At 37.4% G+C, this 20,612-nt stretch overlaps 1 protein-coding gene across 2 annotated transcripts; it reads left to right on the top strand.

The window, feature by feature from the left end:
* The first annotated feature begins 1,785 nt into the window (after positions 1 to 1,785).
* Positions 1,786 to 20,481, top strand: LOC122292695 (dol-P-Man:Man(7)GlcNAc(2)-PP-Dol alpha-1,6-mannosyltransferase). Of its 2 annotated transcripts, XM_043101172.1 has the most exons (20): positions 1,787 to 1,978; positions 2,688 to 2,729; positions 2,837 to 2,882; positions 3,072 to 3,158; positions 4,595 to 4,650; positions 5,549 to 5,666; positions 5,764 to 5,822; positions 6,160 to 6,231; positions 7,393 to 7,456; positions 7,588 to 7,691; positions 8,158 to 8,229; positions 13,489 to 13,575; positions 13,861 to 13,928; positions 15,106 to 15,174; positions 16,909 to 16,991; positions 17,384 to 17,483; positions 18,745 to 18,810; positions 19,831 to 19,924; positions 20,005 to 20,094; positions 20,175 to 20,481. In XM_043101172.1, exons 1-19 carry the CDS (start codon positions 1,856 to 1,858, stop codon positions 20,083 to 20,085), a joined length of 1,491 nt encoding a protein of 496 aa, XP_042957106.1. In that variant the 5' UTR covers positions 1,787 to 1,855; the 3' UTR covers positions 20,086 to 20,094; positions 20,175 to 20,481. The 2 variants fall into 2 exon arrangements, with proteins under 2 accessions (XP_042957107.1, XP_042957106.1); XM_043101173.1 differs by lacking the exon at positions 13,489 to 13,575 and having other exon boundaries at positions 1,786 to 1,978.
* Positions 20,482 to 20,612: the final 131 nt, after the last annotated feature.

The raw sequence follows: 20,612 nt of genomic DNA, 5'->3' as shown, positions 1-20,612 counted from the left end.
TGATGATAGAGTGAGGCATCAGATATTTGGTGGGTTCCACTTTGTCTTACTACCCCCATGTACTCCCGGCCTTATCTTTATTTTTATTATTATATATTAATTATTTTCAAAAGTTTCTTTTATTAATATATATTTTGAAACAATAATTAATTATTTTCGAATTAATTAATAATTTTCAAATTAATGCCGATCGCCCGAGAAAGAAGAATTTCACCTTTACATATGTTAATATTAATGGGATACGCAGGCACTTTTTCTTTTTAATTTTTTTTTTTCCTTCTGGTTTAGTTTAATGAATTTGGACCAATTACGTCTATATACGTTACTATATACGTAAAGTCGTGGCTAAAACGATTTGTTTGAATGAATAATATAATTCACACCAACGTGCACTCGCAACATTCAGAATCCGTACGTTCCATGAACACAGTTTATAACATTCAGGGTAACTTATAATTAATTAGGTTTTCAAATTGTCGGCCGGTGATCTTAGATAAAACACGTACGTTTCCACTGAAAGTGATCTCTGTTTGTCAACCTAAGTTTAGGGTTTTGAAGGTACGTACGTGTACGTACGTAAGATTTTCTAAAAAATGTCTAAATATATATGGGATACAATTTTTAGATATGTATGGGGATGATGAGGTTTTTAGGTAAACAAACAGAGTTTACAAAACGCTTGATATTATTTTATTTGTACAACTAAAAACTAGCTAGATTTCTAAACCATTGTGTACATCATCATGTATTTCTAGAGAAAATAGAGCAGCTGAAACCATGGGTACCTGCCATTTGCCCTAGATTTCTAGAGACCATAGAGCTGAAACTATGGGTACCTGCTGAAACTAGCTAGCTAGATTTCTAAACCATTATATACAGCCAAGGTTTGCACGTTCCCCTCCCCATAGAAAGAGACTCGAAGAGAACAAATTAATAGATACGAGAAAAGGAGAATTCAAACAATATTATTGATGTTGGCAACAATATGCATAAAGGTGGCATGGCATTGGTGAGGTACTGAGCTACAACGCCTAGCTAGCTGCAAAAAAATTAAAAAAAAAAAAAAAAAAATTCAAGTGGGGAAGACATGAAAATCCTAAATGGATTTAGAATTTGAAATCTTTTTACTTTAACATTTAAAATCTTACCTTTTGTCTTTTAAAAAATATATATAGTACTTTTCATATATTAACTAGGACAGAATTTTAACCCCTTTGTCTCTCGTCTATGTTTTGTAATCTTATTTTTTTAAAAATAATATATGTATATCAGAGATTTATATCTAACATTATTTTATCTAAAAAGAGAAATAAAAGTTACAATCGTGAGTGTACAAGCGCTGTACAATTATTTAAAAAAAAAATAAATATAAAAATCACATAAAAAGAAAATTATTTTTATAATAATAAATTATATATATCTTTTAAAATAATTATACGATATTTGTATACTTTACTATTATATATAAGATTCCTGACCTAAAAATCTATCACATATATATGAATGGGATGGTAGGTGAAAAATCATCCAATTATTTTCAAGGATAAGGCGATTGAAGCAGACGGATCAGGATTCGGGCCCGTTTGTGCAGCCCAGCTTAAACACTACGATATTATCATACTGATTTGTTGGTGGAGACGAGATAAACTTGAGGTTATAGGTTATATCATATGAGCCTCAGCAAAATGGATTCTAGAATGGGCTTTCTCTAAACAAAATACGTAATTGGAAGCCCAATAGCCCACCCCATAAACAACATTGCTACACTTGGTGGCCCAATTAAGTGCTCCTTTGTGCCACTGGACTACCTCTCTTCGTCCGTCCGTCTGCTTGTCTCTCTCGCTGTGCTGTGACAATGGCTCCAAAATCTTCAACATTTCTGGAGCGTTACGGTTACGATTTGCTGTTGGGATCCATTGCTGCGTTCTACGTTATCATGATTCCGTACACTAAGGTTGAAGAAAGCTTCAATGTTCAGGTATTCTTTTCACTAGTTGTTTTGTTTTTTGATTTCAAGCGAAAATAAGCTTCACTTGCTTCTTGTTAAATTTCCAAGAAAAAGGACTAGGAGTATCAAATAAATAAATAAAATTTCGAGTGTTATACTGCAGAAACTTGCTTGACTTGCGGGATTAAGCGCCCTGGCTTTTGGTTGGCGATTAACTCTACTTTCTCGCACTTGTGTGTGGGAAGTTAAGTTTAAAGGGATTTCAATGATAGCTTTACCCATCAAATCTGTATAAACGGTAAACTGAGAGCAAAAGAGAAAACTGGACACTCATCAATTTTAACTATGATATACGATTTATGTCCTAATTCGTTTCGAACATTGAACCTTAAATTTTTTCTTCCTTAGTGTTTGGGACCTGAGTGAGAACCCTATACTTTGTTCAATATTATTAAACTATGTGGCATGTTCAATATTATTCAACTATGTGGCAGAGATGATTTGATATTTTATGCCAGACAGAACAAGAACCTTAACTCGAGTCTACCGAATAGGCCTTAAACCGGACATAACTTGAACCGTTTGATTCCACATAGAGGACTTGAAGATTCTGAGACTGTATTCTCGACATTCTGTTTTCATCATTTCAGAATCAACTTCTTATTGCATGTCATAATTTTTTATTTTTTAATAATTTTTTTTTTTTTTAAAATGATTTTTTCATCTTTTATTTACCCAGGCTATGCATGATATTCTTTATTATCGACATCACTTGGATAATGTAAGTTTTACTTGTCTGTATCTTCAATATCTTTTGCATATTCTATTAAGCTGAGAATTCTGCTTTTGATCTAACTGTTTAGTTTGGATCCTTGTTTCCATAATCAGTATGATCATTTGGAGTTCCCTGGGGTGGTTCCTCGCACTTTTATTGGTAATATTCAATTCTTCTATGGTTAGGGTTAGTGCTTATTCATTCCGTTAGGGTCAACATACTACAATTTGAATGTATTTTTTCTAACTATATGAAATAGTTGAATGAAGATTAAATTATTTCCTCTAGTAGGTCAAGTGTTCTAAGAGCCTTAAATTAACTCCTTACAAAATATTGTCATTCTCGTAGGAGCCTTGCTTGTATCAATTTTGGCATCTCCACTTATATTGGCAATGAAATTGCTGCACTTGCCAAAGATTTATGGTCTTTTTGCAGGTGAGTTCTTTGAATACTTGGGCATAATCATATGAATTTACTTTTCTTAGATTGGAGTGAAGGTTGGTTCTGTTGAGGTGCTGCACCATCCGTAACATGAAATTTGCGGAATCTTTTTCTTTTTAATTTTAATTTCAGCACTTCCTTTATGCTTCTTTGTAGGTGTGTGATTGAAAAAGGGTCTACTGTAGTTACAAGTGGTTTTGACTCTAAAATATAAATCTTTTATGAAGAATTTCTCTGTTGTAAACTGAATATATTGGTCCAATACAGAAGGATTTACTAAAAATTTCTTAAATAAACTATTTTACAGCAAATAGTAGAAGGCTTATTAGTTTTGATGTGTACATACAGATCCAGAATAGGTGTACAATTTTTTTGTTATGCCTAGAAGGCTTGTTAGTTATGGGAGTCGAGCACAAGAACTCAGTTAAGAACCAAACTCCTTTGTCTCCATAATGGATTGGTACTTTTGACTTTTATCTAATAAATGTATGGACTAGTTATTGCAAGTAGTTTGCAAGGAAAATGTGACCCTCTTTTATTTGTTGTTCACAAAGAAATATGATAGTTTCCCTATAACTGTTGCCCTCTGAAGACAGATAGTTTCTGTTGGATCTATAGCAGGAAACTACATCTAGAAGCTCAATGACTCTTGTATGACAATGTTTTGACTCTAATTCCCTTTGAGCCTGCCTTTGAAACCATGTGGACCAATTGGTGGTCTCCATGGCTTGTAACTTTGATATACTTAATTTACCCATCAGCGTGCAGCCCGGTGGTCAAACGGTAAGCTTGGGATGAGTTGTACACTTAGACATCTTGGGTTCGATTCTGTACTAGGAGTTATTTATTTTATAAGTAATAAGAGATTTTATTATAGACGAATGTATAGGCGAAGCCCATGTACATAGGAAGTATACAAAAGAAAACACCTAAATACATTCTAGGATACTGAAAACAACATCAGAAATCATGAATGGATGATCCGTTATTCACTAATGCTGAAAACCAAAACAACAAAGAGTGTACAAAAAAATTCCAGATTTGTTCGAGAGACCCCTCTGTCATTAAAACACCACTCATTCCTTTCCATCCAAATGCACCACACAGATTCTGTACTAGGAGTTCCCCTGAATTAACTAATACACAGTTCTGATGGATGGGGTTGTGTATCTGAGATCTGCTCCTCATAGGTGGGTTTGAAGGGTCTTGCCTTGTTGAGATTCCATGTCATAAAAAACCATATTTAAGTTGTAATATTAGCAGCGCATTTTGTCCCTTTCCTTTTCAAGGATTCAAAAAGTGGACTTCAGTGTGAACATATATAATTTTTTATGGTAATTTCATATGAATCAGTATTTAACTTATCGTTATTTTGCCTCTTATATTTATTACCCCTTGAAGTAAGCTAATCTATTTCTACTGTTGTCTAGTTCGTATGGCATTAGGGTGCATCATATTAAGTATGCTACGATTTTTCCGTCTTCAGGTAAGCTCCTTCTTCTTGATGTTTTTCCTTCTCGAGCAACTGGTTTTATTTGCATGTTCTTGTGCCTGGAATGCTGCTATGAGCTTGCATGAGGACCCAACATCTACCTTTCTAAATCTTGATTGGAAATAAGAGCTTGATGCTGCATGTTCTTGATTAGCTTTATCGACTATCTTAAAACCAAAGTCATGGCCAACTTTCTTGGCCAGGATATCTCATAAACAAGGTTGAGTTTAGGATGCATGTTTTTGCAGCCAAAATAATGTGATTCCATAACTATTGATAGTGGTATCTACAAATATAGAATAAAAACTAGTCAATTAAAAATTGTACTGAACGTGGCTTTTGCCTATTCTTTTATTGATATACTTCTTACTTATAAAAAAAAAAAAACTATTTAATTATAAAAAGAGGCGACAAGAAAATCCATGAACCATCAGGGCGAACCCTTGCCAAAGGTTTTTAAGGATCTGGCTTAATCTGATATCATGCCACCTTAAATTCTGATCTTTCAATCAATAATTTCCGCTTATGCTCTTTTTCTTATTCTCAATAGAGATTGTCTTACTTTTTTTTTTTTTTTTTTTTTTATAAGTAATAATCTTTATTGAATAGAATGAAACTAGGCAATGTCCAAGTACACAGAAAGTATACAAAGTGAGATCATCTTACTTATCAGAAAAAAAATTATCGTTGAACCCCATTATTACCCAGATATTTGTAATCAAAATTGTTGCCTAGAGAAATGTGTAACTGACTCTGCTTGTTCTTAGAAAGATATGAAAGATGCAAAACATTATTTTGGATTTGTAAATCAATTTTCTCCGTAAAGTATTGGCCTCTTAGTATTTAATCTTTCATGGATCTAGGTTGAAAAGTTAGTTTTCTTTTTGAGCAGGTTAGAGATAAGTTTGGAAATCATGTAGAAGCATTCCTCGTAATACTAACTGCACTCCAGTTTCACTTGCTGTTCTACTGTACCCGTCCTCTTCCTAATATACTAGCTTTTGGTGCAGGTAATCACTTCTTGCTGTGATTTTTTTTTATAAGTTTGCTCATTAACAAATTATCTTATGGCAGCGGGCACTGATTTTCTTTTCCTATATGTTTTAGTTAATTTGGCTTATGGACATTGGTTGAAGGGGAACTTTTATGCTGCATTAAATTGTTTGGTAAGTGTTTTATTTGCCTATGTATCTACTTATGCATTTAGTTGTTTATGATTGGGCATATGTTATTGAACTATGAATGGTATACTTCCTGTGTACCTAGGCTATGCCTAATTACGTGGATTAATAAATATTTCTTACTTATAAAAAAAAATGTTATTGAACTATGAATGGGACTTTTTTCTCTGGGATACTGATACTTATGCTTTCCCAGGTCAATCTGTAATTCAATATGTTTGCTGTTATTCCTTATTCATATAATCTTTTATTATTTTAGTAATTGCATGGGTGGCTTTTGCCGAGATATTTTTACAGCTCTCTGTTTTTTCAATTATAACAGATTTTTGCTACGATCATCTTTAGATGTGACATGCTGTTACTTCTTGGCCCTCTTGGACTGATGCTTCTGTTGGTAGGTTGCTTGTCATATCAATTGTTTTATTTTTTGGCCCCCTTTCTCTTGTATTGTCACTGTAGGATCTGCTCACATTGTGATTCAAAGTTTCATATATTTTACTGTCCCTGTTCATCATTTCCAGGTTGATACTCTTGTCATTATAATTTATTGCAAAAGTACTGAGAAGGAACTGGGTTGAACAATATAAATCAAAATCCTTATTTAACAAATGGTATGCAAATATATAAAAGAGGAATGCATGAGAATTATTATTATTTTTTTTTGGGGGGGGGGGGGGGGGGGGGGGGGGGGGGAGATCCAAGTGTCATTCCTACTTAGAGTTAGAACTGCTTATATTATCCAATGAGAGGAGCAAACCAGAAACAGAATATGCTAGCAGGCATATCAAGGTGCTCAAGGACTATTAAAGTGATGATGCTAGGCGTATCTAGATTTCTATGATTTTATAATGTTGCCCTCCACAATAGCAGGCTTCAACTCTCCTACTTCAAGATTCTTAACATGGAAACTGTTGATACTTCTGTAGCATAAGTACTATGACATTCAAAGCTCTAAAACTTCTATCTACCAGTTACCAAAGAAGGCAACTCAATTAAAAGACATGCGATAATGTAGGAACATAATAGACTATAGACCAAAATGTGTGATGCATCAACAGCATGCTTTGCATTGTATGCCACAAGTTTTGGATGAATTTAGTTTACCAAAGAATAACTCTTTTGTTATGTTTTTGGCTGACACAACTAAGTAGAATCCTTAAAAGAAATCAACACAAACTACCAGACTTCAGCTTAATAGAAAATATAATTATAGGAAGTCCCCAGTTGGCACATCATAACTTCCTAGCTTGAGCTTATTTCTTTGAGTGTCAAGGAGAAGAGTCACTCTCACATAGGGCAAGGCTGGAATTGAACTCGCTTGGATGAGGAACATGTGTCCCTGATTTCTTTTTATAGGACACATGTCCCATATCTAATGGATCCAAGAAACTGGACCATGCCAAAACCCCATCACATGTAGCTTTCCTAAGCCTTCATCTCCACTATCTCCAAGATAGACTCGTGCATTCTTTTCAGCACTTATATGATATACATGAGAATTTTCCATTCCAAAAACGAAATGATATACATGAGAATTTAATAGTATCAATGACAGACCAAGTCAATTTCACTATGGAAGGCATTAAAGCGCTGCATTGGGATGGCTCTTTTGTGCATAGGTTGGTTAATTGATCATCTTTTTCTTTTAATGTTGTGTATATATACACATTTTTATTACATCTTAATGGTATTTTCTACATGATGACAGCTCCTGAACTAATATCTAGGATTTAAATTCTCCTCAGCACAGGTCTTACCATCTTTGTTGATTCAATTATGTGGAAGAGGATACTGTGGCCTGAATTTGAAGTTTTTTGGTTCAATTCTGTTCTGAATCGAAGTTCTGAGTGGGGCGTATCCTTCTTCGAAGCATTTTTCAATTACATATATGATCTGTTGCACAATTGATATTCTATAGAAAATATTGAATTACATCCTCTATTTATGTGATTTATTTTTATTTATTATTTATCTCTTTTAGATCCTCATAAGCATATACATGCGGGTAAGCTAGTTATCTGTTTGCAACTTGCTATATGCACTTGCATTACATTTAGGCAATGCTGAGTCAGCTTTGCTTGCAGTCATTCTGTATACTGGTTAATGAGAATAAAAGACTAATCCCGCTTGTATACTGAAGTGACTAAGTGTGGTAGTGCGATCGTTTCTTTTATAGCTCCTTTTTTATGTCTACTCATAGAGGAGTCTCATCTGATGTTTTCTTTCGTAAGCTAGTGGAATCTTATTATTTACTAATGCTTGAGATTATTATTTTATGAATTTTACACTATCTGTATTCCTTAACATCTTGTTTTGTTAGACACATCCCTTTCACTGGTACTTCACTTCAGCGCTCCCACGCTCATTGCTTGTTGCATATCCTCTGTTTCTGGTGAGTTTGGCGACTATTGTAAAAGTACAAGATGTTATCATGCTAGGTTTTCCCTTATGTATTTGTTATGGTGCTACTTGGCATTATGTTTTCACTGCTGAAAATGGTTACTTAGTTTCATTTGGATGGTGCCTTATAGTTTATATAATGTAAATATTAAGGTTTCCTATCATCAATAAGGGTGGACCCACCCCAAATCCACGGGCTGCGAGCCCATCTACAAGCCCCGTACCTCTGGTACGGGCTACTCCTGTCAAGCCGACTCTCAGACAGGCCGATATTTCGGCCTCTCCAAACCTCAGTCCGGCACCAGGTGACCCGATGGCTGCTCCGGCCTCTTCTCTGACACAGACGTCGCCGGCGGTTCCAGGCGAACCCTCGGGAGACTTTCCGGCGTCCCAAACCCCTACAGTTAGTAGGGTTCCTGAATCTCGATTCGAGCAGCAGGGTCCCGAAGTGGAAAATAACGCCTCGGCTACACTTCTGTCTTCACAGAACTTGCCGATAGGTTCGGGTGACCATCCCTGTTTGGCGCTAGCGAGTTGGGAGGCTGTCTCTGAGGAACAGCTAGAGGTACAGGCAGATTCGAATGAAGAGGAAGAGGCTGGCATTTTCTCAGGGGAGTCGAGATCTACTCTGGAGGTGGGGATTGTGAAGTCCACTTTTGTTTCAACAGATGGGGATGCTGTTGAAGCTACTGATGCCGTTACCGAGGGAGAAATAGGGTCTGTATATACACGGATTCCTTGCTCCATACTTTCTAATTCCGAACTGCAATTGGTATTAGGTGGGGATGTTTCTACTTTAGGTGAAGTTGGTGAATTATCAGACTCCGTTGAAGACCTTGAAATAGCTCCTTTATGCTCTTTTGGTCCTGGTATTGATTGGTCTAGTAATCCTTCTGATTGGGTTGTAAGAAAGGCAGAAGACCTTAGTAGTTTTCTTGGTATTTCTTGCGAGGGTTATGAAGAGCAATTCAGAGCTCTTCTCACGGCTATTGAAGCTGGGCATCCTGCCCTGGCAAGGTCTGCAATTAAGAAGGAAAGGGAGCTCAAGAGGTTGGAATGCACGGTTAATTACAATTCCAAGGGTGGGAGTACCTTTAGAGATAAAGGTAAGGAGAGGGCTGTTAATATTCTTTATGAAACCTAAAATTATTTCTTGGAATGTTCGGGGGTTGAACGACTTTAGAAAGCGTCTTCGGGTGAAAAATATGTTAAGGCAGTGGAAGGCTGATGTTTATTGTTTTCAAGAAACTAAACTGAAAGCGGTTAGCCATTCGGTGATTCATAATTTATGGAATTGTAACTATGTGGGCTGGGTTGAGTTAGTCTCTAACGGAGCCTCCGGAGGTATCATTGTTATGTGGGATCGAAGGGTAGTGGAAGTGGTTAATCACTATGTGGGAGAATTCTTGGTGGCTTGCCATTTTAAGAACGTGGTTGATGATGTTGAATGGGCTTTTGCTGGTATCTATGGGCCTAATTTAGATTCTTGTAGGAGTTCTTTGTGGGATGAAATTGCGGGCATTTGTAGTTGGTGGGATCTTCCATGGTGCATTGGAGGGGACTTCAACATTACCCGCTTTCCTTGTGAGAGAGATGGGGACTCGATTATTTCTAAAGCCATGTTTGACTTTTCTGAACTTATTTCAGACATGCAATTGATTGATTTGCCCATGGTGGGTGGAGATTTCACTTGGTCAAACGGAAGGGCTTGGTCCCGTATCGATAGATTTCTTGTTTCAGCATCATGGGAAGCCACTTTTCCGGAGTTAAGTCAGAAAAGGTTACAGCGCGTTGTTTCTGATCATTATCCTATTTTGTTGGACTGTGGGGGCATTGCTAGTGGCCCAAGACCCTTTAAATTTGAAAATATGTGGTTGAAGGAGGAAGGTTTCGTTGATAGAGTTAGAAGATGGTGGGCCTCCTATCACTTTATAGGTACACCCAGCTTTATCTTGGCAGGAAAATTAAAGGAACTCAAAAGAGATTTGAAGAAATGGAATGCTGAGTCTTTTGGCAATGTCAAGAACAACAGATTATGCCTGCTGGAACAGTTGTCTAATTTGGAGGAAAAGGAGTTGAGGGGTACAATTTCTAGTGATGAAAAGGAATTGAAGATAAGGGTGTCGGCGGATATTAACAAATTAATGCTTATGGAAGAAATCTCTTGGAGGCAAAAATCCAGGATTTTATGGCTCAAGGAAGGAGACAAATGCACGAAATTCTTTCATAGAATGGCTAATTCACATCGCAGAAATAATGCCATAGAAGTCCTCCAGGTTGACGATAATGTGATTTGTGATAAGGAAGAGATAAAAGAGCATATTGCGAATTTTTATGAGAAACTTTTTCGGGAAGATTACTCTTGGAGGCCCAAGTTAGAGGGGCTGGTTTTTGATTCCATAGATAATCAAACTGCTACTTGGCTGGAGAGGCCCTTTGAGGAAGACGAAGTGCTAGATGTGGTTAGGGGCATGTCAAAGGATAAAGCTCCGGGTCCTGATGGTTTCTCCATGGCTTTTTTCCAAGCTTGTTGGGATATTTTGAAGGATGATGTTATGAAAGTCTTTGAAGAATTTTACTCCTTCAGCAAATTCGAAAAGAGCTTTAATACTACTTTTTTAGCCCTTATCCCTAAGAAGGCAGGTGCTGTTGAAATAAGGGATTTTCGACCAATCAGCTTGGTCAACGGGGTTTATAAGATCCTCTCTAAGGTGTTAGCCAATCGCCTCAGCATGGTTATGGATAAAATTATCACAAAGCCTCAAAATGCGTTCGTGAAGGGAAGACAAATTCTTGATTCGGTTCTTATTGCTCATGAGTGTTTGGAAAACAGAATAAGGACAGGTCAATCTGGAATCTTAGTCAAATTAGACATGGAAAAAGCTTTTGACCATGTAAATTGGGATTTTCTTCTTTATTTGCTTAAAAAATTTGGTTTTGGGGAGAAATGGTGTTCTTGGATAACTCATTGTATTTCGACGACCAAGTTTTCTATTTTGGTGAATGGCTGTCCGGCTGGTTTTTTCAGTAGTTCTCGCGGCTTAAGGCAAGGAGATCCCTTGTCTCCTTTTCTCTTTGTCTTAGTCATTGACGCTTTGAGTCGTATGATTGAGTCGGCAATTGATGGAGGTCATATGGCGGGTTTTAAGGTGGGTGATGCTGCTAGGGGCTGCATTACTGTTTCTCATCTTCTCTTCGCAGATGACACTTTACTTTTCTGTGAAGCTAACCAGGATCATCTTCGGGCCTTGAGAGCTTTATTGCTATGTTTTGAAGCTGTTTCTGGACTTAGAGTAAACCTAAATAAATCTGAAATCGTTCCAGTGGGTTCAGTCAGCAATATATATGATTTGGCTAATATTATGGGCTGCAAAGTTTCTTCTCTACCTATGAAATACCTTGGTTTACCTTTGGGGGCTCCCCATAATTCTGTCTCCATTTGGGATGGGGTGATAGAAAAGATTGAAAGGAGATTAGCTGGCTGGAAAAAGATCTATTTATCCAAAGGGGGCAGAGTTACATTAATTAAAAGCACCTTGTCTAATCTACCTACTTATTTCCTCTCTCTTTTTCCTATTCCAATGAGAGTGGTAAATCTTATTGAGAGGATCTTTAGAAATTTCTTATGGGATGGAAAAGGGGGGGAAAGAAAACTTCACTTGGTGAATTGGAAGACGGTTACTACTCCGGTGTCTTGTGGAGGTTTGGGTGTGCGGAATCTGAAAATTTTTAATAAAGCTCTTCTTGGGAAGTGGCTTTGGAGGTATAACAATGAGGATACTGCTTTGTGGAAACAGATTGTTGATGCTAAATATGGAAGGATTTGGGGGAATTGGTGTACTAATGAAATAAAAGGGGTTTTTGGGGTGGGTCTATGGAAGTCTATTCGTATGGGATGGGGGGATTTTGTCAGAAACACTAAACTCAAAGTGGGGACGGGATCCAACATCTCTTTTTGGCATGATGTATGGTGCGGTAATCTAGCTCTTAAATTAGCATTCCCTCGCCTATTCAGGATTGCTACATGTAAAGGGGCTGCTGTGGCGGATTCTTACTTGTTCACTAATAACATGCTAAACTGGAATGTGGATTTTTCTAGAGCCTTACAGGACTGGGAAGTGAGTGAAGCTGCCGATTTCTATGCTATCCTTTATGCTTCTAAAATTGATCAGACCAGGGATGATATGCTGCAGTGGACTCATGATTCTAAAAGCAGTTTTTCTGTGAAATCCTATTACAAGATCTTAACTAGCCTTGGCAATATAACTTTTCCCTGGAAATGTATTTGGAAAGCTAAAGTGCCCAGTAAAGTTGCGTTTTTTGGCTGGTTGGTGTCGCTTGAGAAAGTTTTAACTACCGACAATTTGAGGAAAAGGGGCTTTTATGTGTTGGACTGGTGCACCATGTGTAAAAATGATGGTGAATCTGTCAACCACTTGTTTCTTCATTGTGAAATGGCTACGGCTTTGTGGAATGAGTTATTCGTCAAACTAGGCATCGTTTGGGTCATGCCCTTTCAAGTGGTGGATTTTTTGGTTTGCTGGCAAGGAGCAGCTGGAAGTAGGCGAAGTGTAGAGGAGTGGAGAATGATCCCGCTGTGCTTATTCTGGTGTCTATGGCTTGAGAGAAATGGGAGGTGTTTTGAAGATCGAGAACGCACAAGGATGGAACTTAGGGACTTTTTCTTCAACACTTTAAACTTTTGGGCGAATAATCTTTTAAGGGATATCAACTTCTGTAATGTTTTTCTTTAGTTCTGTTTCTGCTTTAGATTGTACTTAGGTTTATTCTCTTGTATACTACCCGTGTACTTGGGCAATGCCTATTTACTATGAATAAAATCCATATTACCTATCAAAAAAAAAAAAAAAAAAAATAAGGGTGGACCCAAACGCTGTATGTATTGACGTTTGTTGATCCAAATGCTAGTTTTGGGATTAAGGAAGGTTTGGTGCAAAATAACACAATGGAAACAATGTTGCTGTCATGTATGAGCCATACTTGGGCAGTATCAAGAATCATAACCTTGGTCCTTCAGAGATTTCTTTTCCAGTTGATAAATGGTAGGTAGTGTGCCATGTTAGGGACCATGCAATAGGATTTTCGGGATTGATTGGGAATTAAAAGGGGATTAGTTAAGATTTGGTTTTGGCTCCAAAATTTAGTCAGAAGTATACAGGAGAATAATTTTTTTTTTTTAATAAGTAAAAGAAATTTCGGTTGTAGGGTCCTAAAGCTATCTTTTTTGCAGATTGGGCTGTTACTTGACAGAAGGGCCCTGTCCTTTGTGCTTCCAGTTTTGTCATTTGTTATACTTTACTCTAAGCTTCCCCACAAGGTATTAGCCATTGAAATAATGTAATTTTCCTTTCTCTTATATACAGTACTCAGCACCTATTTTCAATATATTTTTTTTATAGGTAAACGATACTATTAAAATGAATAGGCATAGCCCAAGTAAAACAAGAAGTTATACAAGAGATAAAACCTATCTAAGCACCTATTTTCAATATTATTAATAAAATTTTCTTTTTCCTTTTAATAAAAAAGTCTGGCTTATATTCAATTATTTATTTTTCATCCTTGAGAAGGCACATTATACCATGTCTATTTGATGATGCAGGAGCTTCGTTTTATTATTAGTGCAGTTCCAATCTTCAACTTATCTGCAGCAATTGGAGCTACTAGAATGTATGTTGCAAATGTTGAATGTTCATCAATCTCTGAAGTATTTTGTTGGCAATGTATACGGATTCTCGTAATATCCTTTAAGGTTGTTTAACCTTTTGAAAGATAAATTGGGATGCCTTGTCGCTTCCTTAGGACTGTTGCTAGAAATCTGTAGTCAGATGAAGCAAGAGTCTGGGGCCTGTTTGGACATTTGGGGTATCTCATAATTCTGTGAATAAAAGTGAATGGTTTGAGTTACGATGTTTTATTGGATTTTGGGAAAGGAGAGAAAAGGTTAAATAAAAATCTTATGAAGTTAAAAAAATTGTTTGAATTTAATTTTTTAATATTATTTTTGTTTTGAAGTTTGAAAAAGTTGTATTGATTTTTGTGTTTTGTTTTGAAGTTTGTAAAAGTTGTAATGATTAGGTAATGATTAGATGAAAAAATTGAAGATTTGAAATTGAAAGTTGTTTTGTGTTTGAGTGATGTTTGGGAGGGAAATTGTGAGAAGTCTAAGAAATGTTGAGAATTTCTCATCTCATTACCCAAACGTGCCCTAAAACTTTTTCCTAAGCTCATACTTTTATTCCCCCTTCTTTTCTTTTACGTGCTTGGATCTATCCACTTAAGGAAAGTGTTTGAGTGGCTAAAAATAGCATGGTTGGTTTTTCTTGTATGTTACCTTTGTCACTTCCCTAGGCCTGTCATTATAATGGACGAATAAAAAAGACAACTATAATGGATAAATGAAGCTTTGAGTTTGGCCTAAATATACATTGGTTTGAACCATCGGTCAGTCAGTTACTTTTATTGTGATCAGGGGTTTTCAGTTGGTTTTCTTTTAACTTACATCCATTTTCATCTCACCATTTATCCATCTTGATATGCCCTTCTAGCAATTTTAATGTAGTAACTTGTAGCTTGGAAAGAAGAAAATAAAGAAAATAGAACCATGCAATGAAATGACTGGAACTTTTTGGCTTCCATCTGGCTGTCTATATGCAACATTGCTAAAGGCTGCATGGGCAATATTTAAAAAAAAAAAAAAAATTGTCTCAAAACTAGACAATGTGTAACTTCCATATTCCTTTATCTGAAGCTTGCCATTTTGTCAATAATGTATGTGCATTTTCAAGCCTTTCTATGCTTTCAATTGCTCATTTATTTTGTGGTTTTGTTTCCCAAATTCTTACAGCTACAACAACAGGAAGAAAAATTTCTGGAAGTTGCTTTATTTCATTATGCTGGGACTACTATTAATCAGGTTGGATGATAAACCATTCTTTCTCCCTGAAAGGCACATAATTAATGCAATTCTACTAAGATGGATGTATAGGCCAGAAAGATACTCTAATATGTAGTTAATTCATTCATCTTTGCTCATAAGTAGTGTTTAATGCACATTTCCAATAGCTTCCATGCATGTCTATCATCTAGGGGTGGGCAGCGGGGCCCCGTTACCCGCTGCCCCGCCCCGTTCGCCCCGTCCCCGCATAGTGCGGGGCGGGGCATCCGCACCGTCAGGGCCGGGGCGCGTAAGCTGTAACCCATGCGGGGGCGGGGGACGGGGACGGACCCCCCCCGGTCCGTTTTTCCCCCGCCCCGTATCATATATAATATATATATAAGTTTAAGCTGGGACTCATGGGAGAAGCCCCGAGCAAAGGAGAGGCCGTTGATTTCCCCGTAGGACGGCGTCGCAGAACCGTGGCGTGGGCGTTGGTGGAAGGACGGCGTCGCAGAACCGTGGCGTGGGCGTTGGTGGCTGTTATGGCCTCTCGACGCAAGGGCGTGGCCGTGGGCTACGGTGGCTGTTATGGCTCGCGGGCTCGCGGGCTTCTTCTCGTTCTCGCTCCTCTGTCATAAGCCTTCTCAGAGGAAGACGACGAAGCTTCGAGGTGTTTGAAGAATCAGTGCTTGTACGGGAATCGTTAACGAGTAGGCTCTGGTCGAAGATCGGGTAGATGGGTCTGATCTGGCCGTTGCAGAAAATCTCATCGGCTGAGATGGGAGACGAATCTGGCTCTCTGCAAACAAACGCGAACTCAAAATCGTCGTCTTCGTCCTCGTATCCATCCTCGTACTCGCCATTGTTATTGGACATGTCTTCTTGTTGTCGTCGTTGAGGAGGTTCAGCGTTTGAGATAACTCGAGATGAAATAGGTGGGTTTTCTGTAGCCCAGGGAAAGATATTAGTGTCGGAGTCGGCTTCATGGCGAAGTTCCTCCACGACTCTGGCGGCGATCTCAGCGAGTTTTCCGGGGGAGTAACTGTTGAAGTTGGGAGAGAGCGAGACCACTGCGGGGGGCCGGACGGACTGCCCCCCCACCCCGTACCCCGTCATGCGGGACGGGGTACCCCGCCCCCGCACACCGGAGGCGGGGGACGGGGGGGATTTTCCCCATCCGCCCCATGCGGGGGCGGGGGGGTGCCTACCCCGCACCGTATGGTGCGGGTAGCACCCCTACTATCATCTATATTTTTTTATGAACGCTGATCAAGAAATTTTTTTTTATGAACAATTTCGAAACATTTCCTTTTCTGAGCTGACTGAATAGGAAGGTTGATGTATAGCCATTAAGTCTTGTGTCAGATACCATTTTTGTTTGGATGTCCCATTTGAAAGGTTGATGTACAGGATTTAATTATTTTTCTACACTGGGCTTTCTTATTTATGTTTTTTGATAAGAAAATTCTTTTCAGTGTCTTTTAATTAATATACTATGTTTACTTATCGAAAAAAAAAAAAAAATTCTTTTCAGTGCACAGAGGGGTTCAACCCAAGAACATAGGAAGTGTACAATAGAAAACATCTACTATAGAGATGAAAAACATTTTGGGTCAAAGAAGACATTTTCTTGCTTAATATAAGAAATCATATTTTTGAACTTATAATTGAATGCTTGAGAATGCCTTTGAAAATCTGACTCTCAAAGGTAGACAAATAATTTGGGTAAAGTTGTAGTTTCTGCATTTGTACTAATTTTCCATTTTTCAGTGTAGGATTTACCATCATTACTTTCATGGCATCGTTAGAGAATTATCCTGGCGGTCATGCTTTGAAAGATTTGCATCAAATTGGTAAGTTCTCTCTCCCTCTCCTAACCCCTTTTTTCTCTCCTATAAATTAATATTCCTGTGCGCTTATTGTTAAAAATTTATAAGTTGCAATTTTGTTTTGATCCCAAATCAATTAGCTCTTAAAGAGACAGAAAGCACTACCTCTTTGAAATACTAAATATCTTAAAAAATGAGGAAAGAAAAGGGAGGAAATACGGTCCCTAAAAATAAGCCATAATAATTAGTTTTTGACCATACTTACAAAAAAAATTAGCTTTTGACCATCTGATGTGTCGGCAATTATGGTATGTATTGTTGTCTGAGATCCGGGCTATACAATTTTTACCTCAGTTAATTTCTCAAGAAGATTATGCTTTTCTGGGGAAAAAACTGAGCATTGATTGTTTTGACAGGCCGTCTTGCTAACAATACAAATGAGCAGTGGGTGCACATTGATCCCTTTTCGGCCATGAATGGAATATCCCGCTTTTGTGAATATGATTTCCCATGGAGGTAGACAGTATTACTTCTTAGTCAGATGGATCAAGTCTTTGATCAGTAGTTGTCTATTTTGGAGGAATGCGCTGTTGAATATACTGACTTGTTGGGAACAAAACTAATCAATGATTTCTATTTTGTGACTATATTCTTAATCATTGCAACAGTCTGAACATAATGACATTTCTTTAAGATGGCTGTTTTACTCTTTATACGAACTGTATGTATCACTCAGTCTATGTTTGCATTTAAAAAAATAGTCCAAGGAAAATAATCATTGTGCTTGAGTCTGATTTTGTTGCTGAAAAAAAAAAATAACACCTTTAGAGTTTAGACCATTTCCATTTGACATCCTCTTTGACACAATTTCTGGTTAAAACATCATGGAAACATTTTTTTTATGATAAGTAAAACGGTAGTATTAATAATAATAGGCATAGCTCAAGTACACAAGATGGTATACAAGAGATAAGACCTATCTAGGTCGCTATAGAAGTTGCAAGGAACTCATGTACATTTAAACCATTAAAGTCTATAGCTAGAGTCCACAGGAATAAAGTACTGAAAAAAATAGAACTAAGCTCCTCTTTTGTCCGCTCCTTATCTTCGAATGTTCTCTTATTGCGCTCTTGCCCAATACACCACATAATACAAATATGGACCATCTTCCACAACGCTTTGATTTGTGAATCTCCACCCGGCATCGCCCAACTGGCCAATAATTCTACCACTGACTCTGGCATTACCCAACTTAACCCTACTCGACTGAAAACTTCACACCACAAAGCTCTAGCTGTCTCACAATGAACATCGTGGAAACATTAGGAATGGTAAAATGAAATATTATATGTAGCCTCTTTTTCTGTGACATCTTTTGTTATATGGATATTGTTGATTGGTGGGTGCATGCCAAGGTAATAATAAATTAATCATAATAAGAGTAGTAGTTTCTGGAGAAATTATAAAAAACAACAACAATAAATGAATAAATAGATTGGTAAAGAAAAAATAAAATCTTTGACCAGAAATAAAAATTGAAAAACATGAAATGAAAACCAAATGAAAGAATGAGATAAAATTATGATTGCGCCATATCTTTGCTATTGCTGACGATAAATACATAGACAGTCCTCATTATGCTTTATGTATTTATTTGTCTAAAACATAGCTTATTGTTACATGCAATGCTTGAGATTGTTTTATTTGAGGGTATGTAATGATGTCTATGGAGTGCAATGTTTATGTTAAGTTATACTCTGACTGCCATGTAACGCAGGTATTCTAAAGAAGAAGGGATCCCATTACAAGAGTTTTGCCACAGAAATTTTACCTATCTTATAAAGTGAGTTTCCGTCATTCTCTCTTTATTTTCTCATTCCTCAAAGCAGCCATTGGCCAGTTAATGTCAATGGCGTATCTATTTAAGAAGTGGTCGTTCCCACACCTCATCATATACCGCATCTGACAAAAATGAACTAAATTTATTGCTCACAGAGGACTAAATAGTATTGGTTAGGAGTCGTACTTCTGGACTCCATGGTGTACTCTTATCCAACCGTGGTGCACTCACAAAAATGCGCATTCATGGAGTCATTTTGCATACAGAGAGAGAGAGAGAGAGTGCATGATCGTCATACACACAAACATCCATACACAGGAGAGAGAATTTGCCCTTTCTTTTTTCTTCCTGAGATATTTTGCAGAGCTAAGCATTAAGCCCTATGCATAGCGGTCACCACTATACCACACACACAGTGGGATGATATCAATTATTAAGATGTAAGCGTGGAAAAAGAATAATTTCTTGGATTGAGTTTTTGGAGAAACTGTTTGTAGATGTGTTTGGGCGCATATCTCAATTGCTGCCAGATATTTTTTTCCTACTCAACACTGAGAAACGGGATTGAAAGAGCATGCTTCATCCTACGTGAAGCAAACCCACCAAACTCATTCTGCCTAATAGTGGGCATTCAGCTTAGTGAAATGTTCCTTTTGCCCTCACTCTGAGCCATTTAGACAGGAAAAATACGTTAAAAATATACATCTATGCTAAAATTCTTTTTAACTTTTCGTTCCCTCCTGCTGAACAATATGCACTCCAGATGGACTACTCTCACTTCTCCCTAATTCCACAACAACCCCCCTACTCTAAATACATAACCCTATGATTGTATTCTTCTTCAACAAGGTGAAAGACTGCAACAGCCTAAATCTTAGAAATTATTCTTCTTTTATCCTTTTAGATGGGGGCAGTTTCGAGGTGAATAGGAGAAGAACACAAGCTGTTTTATTTTATGCATTGATGCACTAATTTCAGTTGTTCTTTGTATGTGTAATTTCATTATTGTTCCCATCTTTGCAGTGAACATCCGACTGTTGATGGATTCAAGTGTCTATTCACCATAAATGGGTTCTCACGTGCTCGTCTTCAAGCTCGCTTCCCACCAGTTTTACTGGTAGAGAATCAACATTACATGCAGTTTCAAAGGTTTGATATGCTGAACACTCAATATTTTCTTTTGTATGTCTTCTGCAGGTTAAAGAACCCAAAGTTTATATTCATGGAAACATACTAAACAAAGATGTCATGGATAGAAATTGGCCAGGGTGCTGGTGACTATATGAGGTAAAGTCCAGTTATCGTGAACTTGAAACCAAGTGTTATATAAATTGCATTTGCACTTTTCAAAGCTTTTTCCTGGGCAGGTGGAACCTTTTGTTTGAAGTTTTCATTATATGTGATGAAGGCGGAAGACCGTAACAAACTGTAACCGGTGGAGCTCCTACTTTGTTGAAAGTTGAAACGGTGGCCAGTTCTGCAATGCTGTTTAACTCGTTTCTTTGTATAATTTAATTTACGTTCTTAACATTCCAAGTAATAAGAGCATACCCAGTTTTCAAACCCGTAAATGAGGAGGGAACGAAGTTTTTCATCCAAATTTTGACTTGATTAAAACACAATTGTCGGACACCTATTTTTATTTATATTGGATCCGAGCAAAGATTGTGCTGAGATCCAAAATATTCCCATTTCCATACAGCAAGCGGTGGCATTCATGCATATGTGGATGGGTTTGGCTCTACATCCGATAATGCAATGATGCTTTTATGCCAAACTAGATTCAGTTGTTATGGCATGAACAA

The sequence above is a fragment of the Carya illinoinensis genome, chromosome 13 (genome assembly GCF_018687715.1).
Source record: "Carya illinoinensis cultivar Pawnee chromosome 13, C.illinoinensisPawnee_v1, whole genome shotgun sequence".
Taxonomy (NCBI): domain Eukaryota; kingdom Viridiplantae; phylum Streptophyta; class Magnoliopsida; order Fagales; family Juglandaceae; genus Carya; species Carya illinoinensis.
Note: the sequence above shows the minus strand (reverse complement) of the source record. Positions and strands in the feature narration are given on the sequence as shown.